This window comes from Prionailurus viverrinus, chromosome B1 (assembly GCF_022837055.1).
Source record: "Prionailurus viverrinus isolate Anna chromosome B1, UM_Priviv_1.0, whole genome shotgun sequence".
NCBI lineage: Eukaryota > Metazoa > Chordata > Mammalia > Carnivora > Felidae > Prionailurus > Prionailurus viverrinus.
This window is the reverse complement of record NC_062564.1, coordinates 131,118,364-131,140,900: the sequence shown is the minus strand read 5'-3', so window position 1 is coordinate 131,140,900 and position 22,537 is coordinate 131,118,364. Positions and strand designations below refer to the sequence as shown.

Sequence of the window (22,537 nt, the reverse complement as noted above, 5' to 3'; positions counted from 1 at the left end):
TGAATAGCCAATTCATTTAAGAAGTGTGAGATACTGTGCTCTCTCTCCATGTTCCCCAAAGGTTTAAAGTCTGTTAGGGACAATAAATAATTCAAGAACTGATCGCAATGAAGTAAAAAGTGCTAAAACGGAAATAAGCCTAAATGATGTGAGGACATAAAGAAGATGTTTAGCCCAGCCCAGACAGTTGGACATGGGTGGTACCTAGGACTGTTGGCCAAGCCAGTGTCAAAGTCTTCAAAAAATGCGGCAGGAGCAGAGAACTAACAATGACAAAACATATGCCTCCTGTGGTCAAGGAATATTATATGAGGACTGAGTAGCTGTAGCTGGAATGTAAGTCTGGGAGACTGGTCTTACCCAGCTACCACTACACACCCTTGTGGTAATTAGGATTCTGGATAATTCGGGCAGAAGGGAACAACCAGATAGAACTTCGTTTTAACATTCCAAATTACTTTGGAATGTTCATTTTAAGACACAAAAGATTTTTTATTTCATCCTTCTCCAAGACCTTCCTCAAATTTATGAAGCACATTTGAAAGGTCTGAGTCTTTTAGAAATAGTAGTACATTTTATAGAAAAATGATTAAAGCAATAGCTTCATAAAAACAAAAAGGCTGATTTCATGTTTACTTTGTGTGATATATATGTGGATATTATATATAAAATGCAAAAAAATTAAGATGTAACTGTATCAAATCTTCTGTTTGTTTGCTTTTTAATTCTTTCATCCCAAAGAATATCATGGTGGATGCAGAATTAGTAATGGCCATTTTTTTTCCCACAAATGTAATGATATGCTATGAAGCAAAAAAAGAAAGAAGGGGAAAATTGCTTGATGAATGCATTTTGGGGTAATGATCATAAAATTAAGTTTTAATCTGTAATCATAAGAATTAAAGAAAAATGAGTTGCTAGAGGTTAAAAAAGTCTATAGTAATATTGTAAAGCAACTATAATTACATTTAAAAATTTAATTTGTTTAATTGACGTTTCTCTAAACCTACATTTTTAAAAATCTTCATGATTTATATACCCCCAATCATTATAATATAAATTTCATTAATGGACATACTAGTAAGTTGAATTGTTTGGTTTGTATTGATGGGGTTTGAATATTCAACTACATTTCTGTTAATTATGCAGCTCTTTAGGGGTGCTTGGGTGGCTCAGTTGGCTGAGCATCTGACTTTGGCTCAGGTCATGATCTCATGGCTTGTGAGTTTGAGCCCAGCATCAGGCTCTGTGCTGACAGCTCAGAACCTGGAGCTTGCTTCAGATTCTGTGTCTTCCTCTCTCTCTGACTCCTCCCCTACTTGTGGTCTGTCTCTCTCAAAAATAAATAAACATTAAAAAAATTTTTAAAAAATCATGCAGCTCTTTATTTACTTAGAATTCTTTGTAGTCTAGGTGTATATAGTAAAAACTGATGCCAGTAGTTGGATAAGGTATTCCAATTTTGTCTTTAATTTTGTAAGTGATTTAGATACAATAAAAATATTTATTTAAATTTTATATTGATCTAAGCAGAGGGATAAGTTCATTTGAAAATCCTTATATCCAGTCCATAATTTAGCAAATAAGACAAACTAAAGAAATGAACCAATTCTATTATGTCTGAATTCTCATGGCAATTATTTTTCTGATTTTCACCCTAATGATATTTACTTGTTCTCTACATTTTAGATGCAGTTAATATTGACATGTGTTTGATAATTATGAATATATTTATTGTATGACTATATGTTTTTATAAGAGCATATGTCAATATTATATGTTTTAAACTAATCCTTCAAGTAGGATATAGGACTATGTATATCTTTATAGATCACAATAGATATTGAAGCACTAAAGATAATTGCTCTGATGATAAACCACTTCTAAACTTGTTATGTCCATATCTTAATGTTGGTGAAATGTTCTTCTTTGAATGATGTAATACTATTTTTATTTTAATCATTAAAATACAATTCTTTCCATCACATAAAGCAATATAAATTTAATGTTTCAAATAGGAAGTTATCATTTTATGAAGAAGAAAAGGTACCCTGCACTTGCTTCTCGTGTGCGACTTATGAGGTTTTATTTCTTTGTATTTAAATACAAAGTACATTAATATGGAAATGATTCAGGAAGTGAAATTATTTTGCTTCCCAACCAGCTCCAATATGATACTTTCAACACATTGAAATATAAAAATTATTTAACTTAACTATAGATTTGTCATGAAGTCAGAAAATTCTCTAACTTATATACTATACTGTTCTAGTCAACAAGTTCAGAGTTCGAGACAGTGTGTTACTTGCCTAGTACCTGACATACAGAAGTTTTTCAAAAAATATTAATTGAATTAAATTATTAATGTATGTGCTAAGTGCTATGGGAGCTTCAAAGGGAGAATAATACACCATTTTTACTTTCAAAATGATGTAAATAAGACTAATATTATAAGCTACATGGGAAAAATTAATGTTAGTAATTTTTTAAAGTTTTTATTTAAATTCTATTTAGTTGGGGTCTAGTAGGTTAAGTGTCAGACTCTTGATTTTGGCTCAGGTCATGATCTCTCCACTTGTGAGATCAAGTCCTGTGTGAAATTCTCTCCCTCTCTCTCTGACCCCCACCCCCCATTCTTTCCCTCAAAATAAATAAATATTAAAAATGCCAGTTAACATACAGTGTAATATTAATTTCAAGTGAACAATATAGTTATTTAGCACTTCTATACAACACCCAGTGCTCATCACAAGTGCACTCCTTAATCCCCATCCTAATGTTAGTAATTTTTTAGCTTACAGAAATTGTTAAGCACATGAAGATGAATCTTCAAAGGAATGGAACATTAATTGGACCTTGGTGGAAATGTAAATAGGAAACACATGTGGTTCAATTTGCAACTGTGGGAAAGAAAGGAAATGTCAAGCAACATTTGAAAGGTTACACTTTATTTTACCATATTCAAAGGGCATAGGGGAGGGTCATTTGTGTGTGAAAGGAATTATGGATAGGGAAAGTAGTTTATCAGGGATGAATAGTCCTCATTTTAAAGGAAAGTGAATTATCGCCCAAAGAGATCAGTTAACTAGTTTGAGATTCCATAGAACTTAGAAAAAATGGGAGTGTAACTGGGAAGTTTTAGGGAAGCCATTCTAGACTTCTTTTTCAAAACTTTAAATATGTCCAAACACCTAGTAAAATGCTAGTAGCCTTAAGCAAACAAACGACGTTCTTGGTATTTGAGAGGATTTCCTTTAATAGCTACCAAGAACCCCTTCCCACTGCGCACACACTCAGTAGCTCACTCACATCACTTGAAGGGAAGCTTGGAGAAACTTTTATTCTTCAGGCAAGCATATTTAAATCTTGGTTCTGCAACTTTTTGTATCATGGTTTTAGGCCAGTTATTTAATTCTTCTAACCCTCAGGCTTTTCATGTGTAAGACAATGCATGCCATTATGACTGTTAGGATCCATTAGAAAATGTTTTCTCACAATGAATTCATGGCAGAGTGGTCAGAATGATTTTCCTAAAATGTATATTTAAGCATGTCAGGCTCCAATGATGTAAACGTTCCTCACTTGCCTGAAAGGTATTAACAGATGACCCAGACTGCTAATCTGTTGTGATGCCCTCACCTGTCTCCCCCGCTCAAACCATTCTAGCCTTCTGTCTGCCCTAACATACTAGCTCACACCCACCTTCAATGATTTGCATATATTATTTCTTCTGTTAGGAATGCTTTCCCTCTGGGGTTTTCATATGGCTGCTTATTATTCATGACTCAGCCCTAATGACACCTTTAGAAGGGCCTTCCCTGCCTACCTTATGTAAAGTAGCTGCCTCCCATAACAAGTGAATATTATATTAGTATTTTTTTTAAATAGCTTTTATCAGTAGCTCAAATTATCTTATGTATTTGCTAATATATTTACTGTCTAGATTAGGAAACTTTTCTCTCCTGTTGTTCAAGATTTAGTGCACCTGGTAAACCTTCAATAAATATTGTTAAATAAGGAAATAAATAAATTTTTGTTACCAGAATGAGTCCAATATGGAAAATTTGGGGATAAGTAGAAGAAGATAACCAATAAGTCTTTATCTCAGACAACACATACAGTATTTCCATATATATTGTATTTGTGAATAACTAGTTTGTTATTAAAAAGTAAACATTGATATAAAAAAAAACCTCAGGGGTGCCTGGGTGGCTCAGTCAGTTAAGCATCCGACTTTGGCTCAGATCATGATCTCAGGGCTCATGGGTTCGAGCCCCACGTTTGGCTGGGTGCTGACAGCTCAGAGCCTGGAACCTGCTTCTGATTCTGTGTCTCCCTCTCTCTCTACCCCTCCTCTACTCCTGGTCTGTCTCTGCCTCTCTTTCTCAAATAAATGAACAGTAAAAAAAGAATAAAAACAACTCACTTTAATATTTTTCCACCTGCAGATATGGCTCTAGAATCTAAGAAAACATTATATGACATGTTTCTTTTTTTATTTAGGCTTAGCCGTTCAAGACAAAATTAGTTCACTAGCCACGCCCTGTCTGTGGAAACATAGTATATGTGTGATGAAGAATTGAGCCTTTCCCAAAAAGAAGTGTGGCTTTTGCCCTTAGCTTATTAGGGACAGCCTATATCATACTTCATTGTATTATATTTACTTAGAGTGGGGAGCTGGCCACACCAGATCTTAAATGGGACTGAACATATCTGGCATATCATATGAAGCTGGCCATGCTAGAAAGACTTATCAAATAATTTAGAAATTTCAGGTCATTTGATACCAGATAACCTGGGGGATAGATCAACCATGTAGTCAGTCAATTAATTATACCTATATAATGAAGTCCAGTTAACTCTGGACACTGAAGCTTGAGTGAGTTTCTCTTGTTAGCAATACTTGCTGTGCATTGTGACGTATCGATACTGGGGGAGTAATACTTCATGTGTATGAGGGAAGCTTTGCATTTGGAACCCTCCCAGACTCTGCACACCTCTTCCTTTGCCTGATTTTAGGCCTGGACTCTTTCCCTGTTACAAATCCTAATTGTGAACGTACCTTTAAGTGAATTCTGTGAGGCTTTCCAGTGAATTATTGTACTTGAGGGTGTTTTGGAAACATTCCAAACTTTCTGTTGCTGTCAGAAGTAAGAGCAGCTTTGGGGAATGTGCCCATAGACTTTGCAGTTTGTTTGATTCTCTATAGTATATGATCGTGGGAAGGAAGCTCACAGTTGTCTTATAGATTTTAACATTTGAAATTGTGTGGAATTAGAGAATAACTATTCTAATCATCTCATGGAAGGGCATCAAAGAGGTTATGATTTGCTTCAGTTCACAGAGCTAGTTTGGTGCCTGGATCAGGGTTCAGAATCAGGTTTATTGACCCCAGTAATTTGGATTTCCCACTGTACTGTGTTATTTGGCACAAGTTTGATACAAGTATCATTGGATATCTTTGATTCCTGTTTCATAAATAAAATTATTATAATTCTTAATTTATGAAACAGTAATATATTTATCAATTTTATAGTATCTTACATACATATAAAGATAAACCTAGAATAAAACCTAACACTTAAATTACAGAAAAACTATCTATATCTAAAATTCACCTAATTTTTCTCTGGAACAGTTATCCTCATCTGGAATGTATTTATTTTGTTCTGTGGTTAACATTGTGGTCAGTGGCTTAACAAATTTACGTATTAGATTTTCTTTGGCAAATTCTAATTCAGCATATTAGAATAGTGGAGTGATGGGAATCTCCTACAATTTTCAGAACCACTGATAATGGTAAAAAATATGTATTTTCAGTGAGACTAAAATGACAGCTTAAAAAAAAAGCTCACACCTTAAAAATTCTAAAACAACTAAACTAGTGTAGGCCTGGTAATTAAGAGTCCTTAAGCATTCCTCTGTATTATACATGAATGCTTTTTCTGGATAACATATTTTCCTTAAAACAACTAATGGTTTTGTTTTTTTTTAAACTATGTAGCACAAAGAATGAGGCAGTCCTGTATGTTTTTCTCCAGCAGGAAGTACAATGAGTACTCCATATCATTTCCTTGGGAAAAGCACTCTGCTTAGTGTGGGTATAGTTTGTGAGTTTGTGTTTCACGAGAACCAGTACCTATTGCACATAAAGGGAGTTTTTTTAGAGAAAGGTTTTTAAACTTTCCTATCAGTAAATATTCCTGTCAAGAAACATTTTTAGTACATATTAAAAGTAGTGTTGTAAAAAATGCCTGTGATATAATAAAGTATAAATATGTTACCTTGTATTTGTTCTTCAGGCGTTTGGGGCAAGAGGATATATTCCGTGCAATGAAAGAAATGCAAATGGCATTTTCATAAAAGAACAAATGTGATTGGTTGTAGTAAGTTTGCAGGAAGCAATTTTGGAGAGGTAGATAGAGATCATATTATGGGGTTTCGAATGATAATAATTAGTATTTATTCTATAGACACATACCATTGATACATTTTTCTGTGTTAGATAAGGAGAGAATATATAGAAATGAATACTTTCATAAGGATAATCTCAGAGAAGTGTGTAGTGAAAATTGAAGAATTGTAATGGTCCTTGGCAAAAAGTTGACAGGGACACCAATTACAAGATAATATGGTATACTTCATGACTTTGAAATGCTCAATTCCCCTATTACACAAATAAGAATGAAGGCTAGAAATAATTATCTCTGTCTATAATATATTTTTATAAACATTAGAATTTCAGGGGCACCTGGGTGGCTCAGTTGGTTAAGCGTCTAAATTTGGGTTTCAGCAGGGGTCATGATCTCGTGGCTCGTCAGTTCGAGCCCGCATGAGGCTCCATGATGACAGTGCGCAGCCTACTGGGGATTCTCTCTCTCCCTCTGTCTCTGCCCCTCACCATGCTCACTCTGTCTCTCAAAATAAATAAACTCAAAAAATTATTTTTAGATATTAGGATTTCAAGCATTCTAATTATTAGAGCATTCTCTTTCACGTTACCATGTTCATCTCTAGTCAGTTACACATGGTATAATTGGAGTATTTTATACTACATTTATACTACAAGCATACAAAAGTTGCTTTCGTTGGAGATAAGACTACTTGATAAACACTATTTGTGTTACTTTATTGATAATGGAACAAACTGATATAGTCAGGTTTAGAATCTAGGAGATGGCATCTGTGACATTGGGTCTAATTTGTCATGAAAACAGAACCCCAAAAGATACTATTTTTCCCTTCTTATTTTAAATGATGCTAAGGAAAAATATGCACCTTAACTTTTAAATTTTAATTTTTCAATTGAGTACAGTTGAGATACAATGTTACATTCATTTCAGGTATAAAATATAGTGATTCAATGTATCTATATATTATGCTGTTCTTACCACAAGTGTAGCTACTCTCTGTCACAGTACAACACTATCAAAGTACTACTGCTTATGTTCCCTATGCTGTGCCTTTTATTCCTGTGACTTACTCATTCCACAACTGGAAGCCTGTGTCTCTCACTCCTCTTCACTCATTTTGCCCATCACCTCACCCCCCTTCCCTCTGGTGACCATTAGTTTGTTATTTGTAAAAACGCCCATTTTAAAACTTAACAGCAATTATTATGTTTTAATTTTGAGTTATGAAGTTTGCTAATTATGTAATATATCTACACTTTCAAGTTTCCTATTTTATTCCTTAATAATGAAATTAACTTTATTTCCTTGCATAGATTAACATTTTGTGTGAATTCAGATATTGGCTTAAGATTCATAAAATCTATGGTTACATGAATCTGTATAAATGTTAAATTTCCTAAGAATATTGAAATATGAAATATATTAGCATATTTGTTTTATTTAGTACTTATATCATTGTTATATTAATATAAAGGGAAAAATTAGCAACTCTGGGCAGAACTTTAAGAATCTCATTTTGCTGGGCCACCTGGGTAGCTCAGTCAGTTGAGCATCAGACTCTTGATTTCAGCTCAGGTCATGATTGCAGGGTGGTGCAAGCCCCGAATTGGGCTCTGCACTGAGCGTGAAGCCTGCTTGAGATATTCTCTCTCTCTCTCTCTCTCTCCCTCCCTCCCTCCCTCCCTCCCTCTCCCCCTTTGCCCCTTCTCTGCTCTGAAAAATAAAAGAATCTCATTTTGTTAAATATCTCATATTTAAATACAAAAAACATGTTAATCATAATACAATATTATTCTTTGCACATATGTATAATGACAATATATATATTTTAATAAATTCATAAGATCACTATTCGTATTTGCAAAATGTATATCTTTGGACTTATGAGAAGTCTTATGAATAAGTGTTGATAGAATTAAGACATTTTTTAAAATATTTATTAAAAATATATTTTGAACTACATAAATTCATACAGTAAATCTATACCTAACAAAGAGCAAGCTGTGTTTAGAAATATTTCACAGCTGCTATGTTGAAAGGTGAAGGTAATTCTATCATAATGATTGAGTGTGCTTTCTTTACCCAATCAGAAAAATCAAAATCAAATAACTATCCTCAGAGCAGTAGTTATAAAATATTATTGTGTTAATTTCTCTTTCGAAAAAATAGTGGAATCATATTGTTGAAAAAAATATGCCTGTATTAGTGTATTTTCTTTTCATTTTCATTGCATATATAGATGTGCATATATAAGTGCTTAACTCATAAAATTATGAGTACCCATCTTATTCTGATGCCTGTTTTTTTTTATATGAAATTTATTGACAAATTGGTTTCCATACAACACCCAGTGATGCCTGTTTTTGATGATGTGTGTACCTCACCACTTTTACACTTCTCATTTTTTATAATATGTGTGATTTATCTTTTGGGGATAATATGAATTATTTAAAGACACCTGCCAAGTTAGTGGCTCTAATCATTTTTGCTGAATAAATGCAAATATAATTAATTGTAAGGCAAATATCAAAATGTATTATTAGGTTCACACAGAGAAGTTTGACTGAGGCCTTCTACAATTGTTACATCGTACATTTTTGATAATAAAATAATATTTTCCTTTTGGTTAATATTGGGAAACTTCTATGATTAGAATATTGGAGAATTATATGTATATTCTAGACACGCTGCTTATAATGGAAGATGATTAAAAGAAGAATGCAGACCAGATTAACAATGCCTTTTTAATTTGCATAGTTATCTCTTCACTTTTAGATCAAGTAATGATCAGAGCAGTTCTATGTCAATTACATATTTTGTAAACAGCTATGAAAGTCCAGTCCAGGGTGTCATATCTTGCATCTTGCAACTTTAGAGAAGTTAAGCCTATTTGGATAATCCTTTGACTAAAATACAGCAGTATAAACATGCAATTAATGACATCTTCATAATGCCACAATTGAAGAATGTGTTAATAATTTAATAATCTCCTTTGATGGAATTCTTTCTTTTAAAGCAGTGCTTCCTTGTGTAGTGACATGTCTCAGCTTTATTTTTAGCAGGATCATAATTATTATCTTTATTGCAATAAAGAAATGCTAAAGGGTTATTTTGGAGTGTGTTTAATGGATTGGTTTCATATTAATGTATGATCACAGCTTGTTTTTTCAACTTAGTAACTTTGAAAATTCAATTTTAGTATTTCAGCCAATAGCAACAAGGCTCTAGAGAATTGCTTCACACTAACCAAACACAGGAGATTGATGTATTAAAAAAAAAACCCTACTTTATTTATTTAAAAAAATGGTATTCTTTACTAGAAGACAGTTATCTGTAAGGTCTATGAGGAAAGAAACTATGCTCTGTTCGGTTCCTTGTTATATCCCTAGGGTTTAGAAGATTAATTTTTGAATTACTTCCTTAAAAATTTTTTAGTTTACTTTTAATGGGTCAAAGTCATTTGGCAGATTACCCGAGTAATCAGTGCTATTGATCGATTTTTAAATGTCTATTTAGAGAATACCTAGTAATAATTGTGCTTGATTTAATATCCAGTTTATTAATATTGTGAATTTAGTAAATAATTAGTATTTTATTGCAATTAAACAATCAATTCTTTTCAAACTACCCACATGAATGTTACATACCAATAAAATAGAATATGGATTAAATTACATTTTCCATGGCCTATTAACACTGGTTTAAATTTTATATAATTCTTCCTGATGAGTTATTAAAATACCAAATCTAACATGACAATTTATCTCTTTTAAAAAAAAGCCCCGACGCGGGGCTTGAACTCACACACAGACTGTGAGATTATGACCTGAGCTAAAGTTGGACGCTTAACCAACTGAGCCACCCAGGGGCCCCAAACATGACAATTTATCTTAAATGCTTTAGCCACTTTAAAAAAAAATACACACACACACACACACACACACACACACACATACATATTACAATAATCCCAAAGCCTGTCATATGCTTATCTTTAAACTGGTTACTAGTGTGCTAATACTAGGGATATCTTTTTTTCTTCTTTTACGTTGCTGATGTGGAAATTTTCCTATTTCCCTAGGATTTCAAAGATATTTGAGACTATTTCAAAGACATCGGAAGCTTTCCTAAGATTCAGTAACCATGCTAGAATTAGAAGAAAAAGAAAGTTATCTCTTAGATTTACAAATTCTGGGTTTTTTATTAGAAATTTTTTTGTCTAGTCATTGCATTGGTATTTGCTGTATATTCAGAGATGGTTCAAATAAGGATATTAGCCATCAGGTTGGACTTTCTTTTTAGAATTAAAATCTACTTGCTATATGCCCTTATGCCTTTATTTAGAGTTCAAGCCTAGTTTTTAATTTTGTGCAATATTGGTGTTTCCTCACAAAATGATTTGTTTTTTAAGTCCAAACTGCTTGTGCTACAAAACAATTTCCCTCTTATTATGATATATAGGTCTGGTGTATGAATGTTATTAAAAACTCATGCACTTTCATTAGTATATCTTCATTATGTAGAGCTACCTGACTTTTTATCTTTTAGGAGATGCGAGACTATTTCTGCTTAGTTACCACTTCTATTTATTCCACTAATTTATCGCATGTTTCAAACACACAGTTCTGTTCTGTTAGATGTGGGGTATGATCACTAGTGTTAATTAACTGCTGGACTTCTTTTCCACTTGGTTATTATGTGTGACCATAAGTGGTGATCAACCTTTTCTGTTTCTGGTACAGAATTTTGATGTTACTACTTTGATGTTTGCAGGTCTTTCCTTTCACTAATGGAAAGAAATACATGTCTTATTATAAACATACATATAATCAGTAAAACAAAATACCTGCATATTAACTATTTATTGAAGACAATAGAAATTAAAGATACTTTTCTCTGTGTGTACTTTTTGTGTATATTATGAGCAACTTTTTGAAAAAAATGTTCAAGTGTCTCTCTCTCTATATATATAATTTTTATATTTTATAAAAAATATATTTATATTATATATGTATATAAATATTATATATATATTTAATTTAACTTCAAGTTAGTTAATATACAGTGTAGTCTTGAATTCAGGAGTAGAACCCAGTGGTTTATCTCTTACATATGACACCCAGTGCTCATCCTAAACGTGCCCTCCTTAATGCTCATCACCCATTTAACTCATCCCCCCACCCCCCTCCCTGTAGCATTCTGCAGTTTGTTCTCTGTATTTAAGAGTCTCATATGGTTTCCCTCCCTCTCCGTTTTTATTATTTATTTATTTATTTATTTATTTATTTATTTATTTATTTATTTCTGGTCAGGTTTTAATTTAAATCCAGTTAGTTAACATATAGTGTAATACTAGTTTCAGTAGTGGAATTTAGTGATTCATCACTTACTTAAAATTTAACCCAGTATGAGTGCCTCTTTATGCCCCTCATATCAACATTTCTGTTTAAGTATTATGAACTCTTAACCTTCAACAGACTCAAGCTGTTTAATTGAGCCACATATATATATTTTCATGTTCATATGTCAGAGATTAGCCAGGGATAAGCCATTTAGATTGCTTTCCTTAGCCTTTCAAAACTGCTTCTGACTTTTTTTTTTTTTTAGATGAAACTTGTTTTCTGGCAACAAAAGAATGAAACAGAATTATTCTATATTTTTCTTTCCTTTTTTTCCCCTTTCCTTAATACCTAAGGAGCCCTGGTTCTTTGTTGGTGGATACTGAGCAGTGAGTATCTGGTTTGCCTGTAAGTGCTGGCTGGGGCCAAAAGTATTGCTGCTGTGGTTGGTCTCTTTTAAGGAGAAATCAGGAAAACATATTATTTTTAGGTTTATGAATTCACATTGATTTTCTTCTCAAACATATCATGTTGCTGCATTTTCTCTTCTTTGATTATGAGATTTTACCAGCTTCAAAGACTCCACTACATTAACAGGAGTGCTTTGTAAGCAAGATATCAATGCAAGGCTATTTAGAATTAGGAGATTTAAGAGCAATTCATCTAGATCGGTGCAAATAGACCCATCCTAGTCCAAATGTCAAGGGTCACTTACAAAATGTGAATAAAATTGGAACAATGCAGTTAAGTATTCCAAATTTTATTTGTTCAGTTTCTTGGTGTTACTTTCTTAACTGTAGGACAGGGTTTTTAAATATTTCCTTGGGGGGTGCCTGTGTGGCTCAGTTTGTTAAGCGTCCGACTTTGGCTCAGGTCATGATCTCACGGTTCCTTAGTTCGAGCCCAGAATCAGGCTCTGTACTGGCAGCTCAGAGTCTGGAACCTGCTTCGGATTCTGTGTGTGTGTCTCTCTCTGCCCCTACCCTGCTCGCACTGTCTCTCTCTCTTTCTCTCAAAAATAAAACATTTAAAATTTTTAAAAAACATTTTCTTGTTAAAAAAAAACAAAACCAGAAACAAAAAAACACTTCTTTAAAAAATTTATTTGTCAAACTTTTGATGGATGTATTAACTTTCAAAGTTTATTTTTTTTAATGTTTATTTCTGAGAGAGAGATTGAGAGAGAGAGAGAGAGGGAGAGACAAAGCACGAGTGGAGGAGGGGCAGAGAGGGAGACACAGAATCTGAAGCAGACTCCAGGCTCCAAGCTGGCAGCACAGAGCCTGACACGGGGATCAAACTCACAGACAGTGAGATCATAACCTGAGCTGAAGACAGACACTTAACTGACTGAGCCATCCAGGCACTCCTCAAAATTCAAAATTTAAAATTCAACCTTGAAAAGATCACGTATGCCTTTGGACCTCTGGAATTCCTAGAACCAGGAGCCAGAATACCTGCTACTATGACATTTTTAAAAATTTTCAAGTAGACTTAGAGTGGTCATAGCTATATAATGAAACCCAAAGCCTCTGTGATGACATCATTTTGCTACTTGCGATATCTATCACCAAACAGAAACTTTTCTCATTTGTACAGTAAAATTGTCAGTAAGTTTGGTTATGATGTCCCATCTTCGATCACCCACCAAAGATAGGAGTTTGACTCATGTAAACACCTGGTACCTTCTTCTGGTACCCTAGCTATGTGGGTTGGGCCGTGCAGTTCCCAGTAGAAGAGGGAAATGCTGTGCAAACCATAGAACCCTGCTGTTACGCCAGTCCTTCCTGGGTGTAACAACAACAAAAAGGTGACAGTCATCTATAAGGCACTCATTTCTTTCTTTTCTTTCTTTGTTCCAACTTTCATTGTTTTCTAAATGTTGTTGGCAGTATTAGTTTGCTGGGCCTGCCATAACAAAATACCACAGAGGTGGTGTTTTTAGGTGGCTTAAACAATAGAAAATTACTTTCTTACCATTTCTGTAGGATGAAAATCCGAGATCACAGTGTAGGCAGATTTGGTTTCTCCTGAATTCTCTCTCCTTGGCCTACAGATGGTTCCCTCTTGTGTCCTCACATGATTGTCCTTCTGTTTGTGTTGCCTGAGTCCTAATATTCTCTTCTTATAAGAGCACTAGTCATATTGGATTAGGGCCCATCCATGCAACCTGATTTAACTATAATTTTTTCTTTAAGGGTTCTGTGTCCAAACACGTCACATTGTAAGATACTGGGTCTTAGTACTTCAGCATATGAATTTTGGATAGAAACAAGACTATAATATTATTCAATGAAATTCAAAATATAAGACTAAAATTATTTAGACTAATTTGAAGCTAGTAAAGCACTACATTTTCACTATGAAACAAGTTTTTTTTTTTTTTTTTTTTTTTTTACAAAATTACTCTGGACTTGCACATTAAGATTCCTTCATTTAGATAGTGCTTAATAGACATTAATACTAGTGTCTTTACCAAATCGCCCTATCTTATCCACATGCAACTTGACTTATGCTTCTTTTGTTGTTTTAGTACTCTCTTTTGTATTTTTTGAGGAAGACAGCTTATCTTTTGTTGCCTGTATCTTATATCATCTTTTGATGCTATATAAATAAGTAACTTATTCTCAGTAGACCATTCCTGCCACAGTATATCATAAAACTACCAGTAAACAGTTGATTATCTTATAGTTTAAATTACTAGTTACCTTGTAATTAATACAGATAAAATAGAATTCAACATAATGCAATGAATAATGAGTTTTTATAACTTTCATTTGTGGGGAGAAGCAGTTGTATTTGGGGATATTTATCACTTTTGAAACTTTATTGTGCTCTATTCACAGATAGCACATGATTCTAAAGTTTAATGATGTTTAATTCTTTTTTTTTTTTTACAGTGAGAGTAATTTATTTAAAAGCCAGAGTGTCCTTACTTTCAATCCCCAGAACTAAGGTGTTCAGTGTTCATATGACAATATCACTGGGCTTTCCTTAATGTGTATTTAGTTCTTTAAACTTAAATTATGGTATCATTCAAATTAGTAGAAAAAGTTGTCTAAGATGTGGTGTCATTTACTACATGTAGCATTGTGTACATTTGTACAAAAGTATAAAACATACTTTTAAAAAATTTCAATCTAATTTTTAATACTGCTTTTTCTTAATATAGTCACTACTCATCTGTATACGTACTTCCCTCAAGAATTCCTACCTCTGCATATCACTGTTTCCCCCTCAAAACTTCTCTATATACCCTTCTGTTTTCCCTCTGAGTGAGAGGAGAAAAGAAAAGAAACATGTAATCTAGCTCTAATGTTTATAGCATTATGAAAGTCAATAATTAATTTTTAATCTTATTGACATTTATTTCTTCTGTTCATCTCTCCCAATCTTAAGCAAATGATTAGGAAATGGTAACTGGATCTTCACTTCCAAGTATGGTCTAAATTAATATCTCACGGTTGGTACTGTATACAAATTTGTTTGAGAAACAGTTCATTAAATGTATCAGAAGAATGTCATTCAGATTTGAAAGATAAATATAAAAAAATAATCTTAAGTTTCAGTTTACAAACTTCTATACATTTGAAAAGCCTTTATATTCTCTTTAGGAGTTTTAGTGAGAGTTAAGATTTTTATAATAATGTTTGGAATTTTTTATTGGGCTGATAATGTTAAAGCCTATGGGATAGTCAAATGATTTCTGGGATTCAGCTAAAACTCTTCATTTCTATTTTTTTTTTTCTTCATGGCATCTGTATGTGGGTATTTCCTCAATTTTTCAGTGTTTTGGTCTCTAACTATTGATTTTGCTCTTTCTTCAGGATGTTTTGAATAATTTGGGATCTTGTGAACTGGATGAAGATGATCTAATGCTTGATCTGGAATTTTTAGAGGAACAGAATCTTCATCCTTCAGGTGAGTGCTAAATGCGCCATAACATACAATTTTGATCCTACTCACTTAGCTTTCATTGATAAACTTCATATTATTTAGGATGCACTCAGTCTTTTCCATCTCCAGTTTTGTATATTATATGTGCAAGGCACATGCTAGGTACCATAGACACATGATTCTGGTGATCTTAAAATCTGTTATGAAATATAAATCCAGTGGGAAGATAATTATAAAATAAGAAAAAACCTATTAAGACATTTCAAAGAAGGAAATTATAATTTAACACATAATGGAAAAGTTAATATTTTCTCTTTCTGAAGGAAAAAAAACAATTATAATCCCATTTTTCATTTATTTTATATAATCAAATGGAAGTTTTGCAGATCAAGGTTTACTCTTCAAAATCTTAGCCACTCCAGTAATAATTGCATAGGTTAATGTTTTTTTTTTTAATTTTTTTAATGTTTATTTATTTTTGAGACAGAGAGAGACAGAGCATGAATGGGGGAAGGTCAGAGAGAGAGGGAGACACAGAATCCGAAACACGCTCCAGGCTCTGAGCGGTCAGCACAGAGCCTGATGCGGGGCTCGAACTCACGGACCCCGAGATCATGACCTGAGCTTAAGTCGGACGCCCAACCGACTGAGCCACCCAGGCGCCCCTGCATAGGTTAATGTTGATACAATAAAGTTGACCTCAAAATTAATAACTGCCAATAGCAGCCACAAACATACACTAATAAACACATAAATACACAGAATTGTAGTATGAGATAAATTCATGTTGAATGAATTAAGAAGGGAGCCCATTATATTTGTAATACTTTAAGTTTATATCAAAGCATAAATTGCCATGTCTTCAAATACAAAAATTAATCCTGTTGAAGTAAGTTATAAGAATTAATTGTATATTCAAATTTAGATATTTGAGTACAAAGACCAGCTCTTACTTACTTTTGTAATATTGCTTTTAACACCTTTAATGTAGTCATTTTCAAATTAAAGTAGAAATAACATTAAACTGAAACTTTAAAATCTTAGTCTTACTGCATACATTTGAGAAAATCAACAGATTAGATTTCAGTGTCCTTATTTTTAACTTTTTGGAATTAGACATAGTGTCTAAGATTATAATTTTTTTGTTTATGCACTATTTTTATATTATAGATAATACATTAAAAATTATCAAAAGAAGGCAATGCTTATATTTTAAATTTTACAATGTTTATATTTCATTACTCTGTATTATAGGCTAATATCAAAAGAAGCTACTTAAAAATTTTTTCTGTTTGAATATGAATTTAGAATAATCATTTTTTAAAACAGTCTTCCAGCAGTTGATTTGACAGATACTCTTTTAAAAAAATGCAGATTTTTCTCACTTTTATACAGATACAATACACAATTTTGTCATTTATGTGTATGTATCTTAAAAGAATTACATACAGTGAAAATGTACACCCTCTTGGAGGGAAATTTGTCAGTATTTAGCAAAACTATATATGCATTTGCTTTTAGATTCAACTATCCAACTTCTAGAAATTTAATCCTAAAACACTGAAACATATAGAGTAATGTATGCAAACAACTCTTCGTTACAAAATATTTGTAATAAATATTCTTCAATAGGACATTTGTTAAATATACAGTGGTATACTAAGCAGTCATTTAAAGAATAATGAAAATGTCTGTATGTGCATGGCATGGCTGTCAGGATATGTTGTTAATGAGAATTTTGTAGTGTTAGATTAGACTGGTAATACCTAAATTCACTGATCACTAACATCCCTGAAAGTGAACAACCAGACATTTTGTCTCTCTTAATGCAATGCCTGGAGAAGTACATAGTAACACCACTCCTGCCCACAAGTATTTCATTCTACTCAATTCTTTCTAATAAATTGTGATTTTATAGGAAATATTGGGATGGGGGTGGGAGACAGTGAATGTTAAATAGCATGATGAAATTGCCAGCAACCAAATATGAGAAGTGAGGAATTCTACAGGATAATGGTCTGGTTCTTTAAACAAATAAAGTGCATGATAAAAATGGGAGAGGTGTTGTAGCTTTAAAGAGGCAAATGCAGGGGCGCCTGGGTGGCTCAATCTGTTAAGTGTCTGACTCTTGATTTCTGCTCAGATCATGGTCTTGCAGTTTGTTGGTTTGTCCCCAAATGCAGCTCTGTGCTGATGGTGTGGAGCTTGCTTAGGATTCTCTCTCTCCTTCCTTCCTTCTCTCCTTCTCTCTGCCCCTTTCCTGCTTGTGCTCACTCTTTCTCAAAATAGATAAATAAACTTAAAAAAAAACAAAACAAAAACAGGCCATGTGACATCTTTGTTGGCACATTTCTTGAAAAACTTAAAACACTATAAAAGTATATTTCTTGGTCAATCAGAGAAATTTGAGAAATGAATAAGTTATTACAGAAATATTTTTTTATCTTGTTGGGTATTGAACATTTTTGTTTTGTTTTATTTTTTAAAGAAAACTTTAGAGAGATGCATGTGGTTGAGACAACATGATATCTGGGGTATACTTTGCCAACATGCATGGATGGAAGAGGGAATAGATAAAACAAAGTTGAAAAGTTGTTGAAAATTATCAAAGCAGAGCAGTAGGTGTTTGAGGTGAAAAGTTCATGTATTATAATATTTTCTCTGTGTTTTGCATTTTTAAAGATTTTCAAAATAAAAAATAAAACTAATAATTAAAAAGAATAATAGATAATGTAGTGATCTTAGTTAGGTTTGGTAGGCAATTGTGATAAAAAGCTAAGTGTGACTTAGCTCAATTTATTTGCTTGGGAACAAAAACAAACGTTATTTTTGTAATTAATTAATAAGTTTTTTAATGTTTTTATTTATTTTTGAGAGAGAGAGAGAGCATGTATCAGTGAGGGGCAGAGAGAGGGGAAGGAGAGAGAGAATCTGCAAGCTCTGCACTGTCAGCACAGAGCCTTATACGGGCTGGAACCCATGAACCATGAAATCATGTCCTAAGCTGAAATCAAGAGCCAGACTCTTAACCGAATGAGCCACCCAGCATCCCAAAAGTTTAGTTTTTTTTTTTATTTTCAGAGAAAGGGAGGTGAGGAAGGGGAGAGAGAGAGGGAGAGAGAAAGAATCTGGAGCAGGCTCCACATTGACAGTGTGGTGCTCAAACTGAAGAAACCGTGAGATCACGACTTGAGATGAAATCAGGGGTTGGACACTTAACCGACAGAGCCATATAGGCGCTCCTAAAAACAAATATTTTTAAATCTAAATTTCTTGTTTTATAAAGTAATGAGTGTTATGTACTTTATTGTAAATAAAAGAATGATATGTTAAAAACTGTAAATGTCCTGAGTCTACTTCAGGATGTAGATAACTTGGTTAAAGCCAATACTAGAGTACCCTTTGAATCAATGGAGTCAACCACCTTTTTATAAAGTAAATGATGTCATTTTGCATACTTGAAGTACAATTCTGATAAATGAAATACTCCTTAGAGTAACTTGGGTGTGTTGAATGTTACTTACTAAAATATTTTTTGAAAATCTGTTTCACTTTGGATGTCATATTGTAGGGTTTGAAAAAAAGTCACAACTATCTGTTTATGCACATTAGCTCAGAACGAATTTCTGCTTGAATAGGTGATACAATTTATTTTTTAAGCAACATAATTAAAGGTCTTCTCAGCATATAAGAAGCTCATTGATAACTGATATTGATAAAAAGCTCATTAATGCTAATCATTTTTAAATGATGATTTAAATAAAAGTTATTTTTAAAAGTCTGGAAACTAAAATAATGATACCTTTAAATTCTGTTATTTACATTAGTGAAGATCATTGGAGGGTTTAAAAAAATTTGTTAGCGTAAAACATTTCAATTTTTGGCTCTAGAGTCCTATTAAAGCAAAGATATATAGCAATTTATAGTACAGGTTAATATAATGGCCAAGATGATTTTTGTAAAACCCCAGAGAAATATTTTTATTTTGAAAATATTCAGTCAAATATTTTTAGTAATTTTCATGTGTGACATTTATAAATTTTATTCAACTTAACATATAATTATTAATGCTTAAATTTGCAAAGACTAGAGAAATCCTCATAAATAGAAAGTGCAGAATTTCTGCTGTCCCTTTTACTACAGTAATTTGTATATAGTAGATGCTCAATTGCTATCTATTAATGTGATTTTATTTAATACAGCCAGAAATCTTTTGCCATGTATATAGTGAGTAAAAAAGGATTTTTTGTATTAAAAAATACAAACAAAATTTAGTAAAGCTCAATCATTTTATTTTTTTCTACAGAAAATCAAACACTTTAATTAGGAAATCTATTTACCACACAGAGTTTGAAACTCTGAAATAAAAAAAATTCCTTGCACTTTTTTTTTCAACATGTATATATTGGACAGTGCTCACATTAAGTGATTTAACGTGCAAAGAGACATTCTAATGTCAGTAGAATGCATAATGAGTGTACACAGTTAATATTCATATAATATTAATCATTGTTAGTTGATGTATTACTTGTAGTATTAGGGATATGAACTAAAGTATATCAACCAGGCAATTAAAATAATCAGAACAGCACAAACAAACCAGAAAAAAAAAAAAAAAACAATTTTAGTTGTGTGGTTCAAAGTTTTGTTATAGAAATGTCCATGTACTTGCATGGTTAGATGTGTCTGTATATTTCATCATGTTGTTATTGAATTTTGTGCTTATGACTGTACCTGCCTTGATAAAGATGGCTATTTATTAGTAGTCATAATAATTTTGGAGATCTTTTCATATGCTTTTTATTTCATTCTTTGCTATCTGTATTTTCATCTAAAAGTGAATTGTAAATTTACACTTAGGTTTTAAAAAGTGTGTTTTGACCAGTTCCAAATTGTCCACAATTTGGAAAAGTTCCACAAATTTTTTAAATGTATTAATGTATATATGGAGTCCTAAATTAACACACTCCCTTCCTAAAGGGAGAGGTAGTATAGATAATAGTACACATGAAGTATGTGTTTTATAGTGCAGTAAGTGGATATTATTAATGAAAGTAAGAAAGGACAGTTTCAATGAAGGAAAGGTATATGAATTCAAAGTGAATTCTCAAAAGGAGACTTGCCTTGAGGAAAAAAAAAATCAACTGTTCTGAATAATTTACTTTGATCTTGGCATTATCTAATTTTATCTTTCTAAATTCTAATATAAAAGCTAAACTTTCAGATTAAAAGCCTATGGATAAGCCTTCCAGATGTTTTTAATCATATTTTCTTGAATTAATGCTTAAATTACTTTTCTGGAAAATATTTTTAATAAATAATTAATATGTTTCATGTTTCAAATACAGGTTTATCAATTTGTTTAATGCTAGGCATTCATTTCCCCGTGGTAAAATATTATATTTATTGTTTTTTTACTTAATAAATTATTTATAGTGCAAACATGACCAGACACAGTTTTGATTAAAAAATATGCTGACATTTATATCTTAATTAAAAGATAATTTTGTGACTGTTTTCACTTTTTATATTTCTTCTCACTCTCTTATTCATTGGTATGGTGGTGGTTTTGCCTCAAATCAAATCATGAAAGATTTTAGCAGTGATATTGATTAGATATATCTCAACAGTCTTTTGGGGGGGAAAAAAGTACCAACAAAATTTACTAGCATTTAATTAAGACTCAAATTAATGACCTTAAAACTTTCCTTACAGTGAAACATGTTATGAACTGTACAGTCTGTCAAAGGAAAAATACCAACAATATATTTTTGCCTAATATTTCTTTATATGGTTTTACCTGTTTGTGTGGAGGATTTTTTTTCTACACATGGAAGCATCTTGCAAAGTAATCATTTGAGGAAAATAGAATAATGATAAAAGATGATATGAACAATAAGATGAAGCTACAGGTGAGGGTGGCACACAAAATGTATACTAGTATCACCATAGTGAATAGAAAATGTTACTTAGAATGCTTTACTAGCATATGTGAAGAAAGAAATACAACCAGTTGCATAATTAAAACTTTGTACCATCATTTATTCAGTCAACCAGTCAATGCATTTTATTAACTGAAAGAATTTTTGTTACTAAAGAACTGAAAGACATTTTGCTCACGTGTCTTCATAAGATATAAATGATCGATATCAGAACAATTTCCTCAGCAACTCCTTTTAGTACAAGCTAGTGGCATCACCCTGCCAATTCAGTAGGAGCAGTTCTAAATGGTGACACATCAGTGTAACAAAAACTAGGAATTTTATGAGGATCTTGGCTAACCCAGAGACAAAATTCAGTTCCTTGTACATAGTTAACATTCCTCGGGCAGTTTTAACATTGGAAATAGTTGAGGTAAACGTTGTCGAGCATTTTTCCTCATCTTACTTTAAAGTAATTACGATAAAGCCCAATAGAATATCTGTTGTGAAGCAGTGGTCCTGGTGAGTCCTCCAAAATGAACAGCTTGCCAAGTGTTACCCTTATGTGACTAAATAAAGTAACTTTTCTACAAATAGTTATCACAAAGCCAGTTAAATACTGGATAGAACATAGTGTTCGATAAAGAAGTAAGAGTAAGAGTTTGAGTTTTGTTTTCATTTAATCTGTAGCTGTTCTTTTCCACAATAAACTAGAATAAGGTCGCATTTCTATTTAGACTATTAGTAGTATTATCTTCAAATAATAATGGGGAAAATGCACCTGACTAATTTGACAGTGAAGCATCATAAGTAAGTAAGTAAGTTAAAGTTAAAACACATTTTGGTGTTACCTGTTGGGCACGTACTCATGAAAATGCTGTTTTCCAATTCATTTCTTGGCTACTATGAGTTGTCTGTATGTCAGTTTTAGCAAGTAGTAGCTGGAAATCTAAGTTAATGGAAAGGA

At 32.5% G+C, this 22,537-nt stretch overlaps 1 protein-coding gene across 3 annotated transcripts in view; it reads left to right on the top strand.

The window, feature by feature from the left end:
* The window catches only part of CCSER1 (coiled-coil serine rich protein 1), a 1,330,630-nt gene that overhangs the window by 214,457 nt on the left and 1,093,636 nt on the right, over nt 1–22,537 (top strand). For all 3 annotated transcript variants that reach the window (XM_047856870.1, XM_047856871.1, XM_047856872.1), the window contains one exon: nt 15,580–15,673. In XM_047856870.1, coding sequence (XP_047712826.1) covers nt 15,580–15,673 — 94 coding nt within the window. The remainder of the gene's footprint in view (nt 1–15,579; nt 15,674–22,537) is intronic.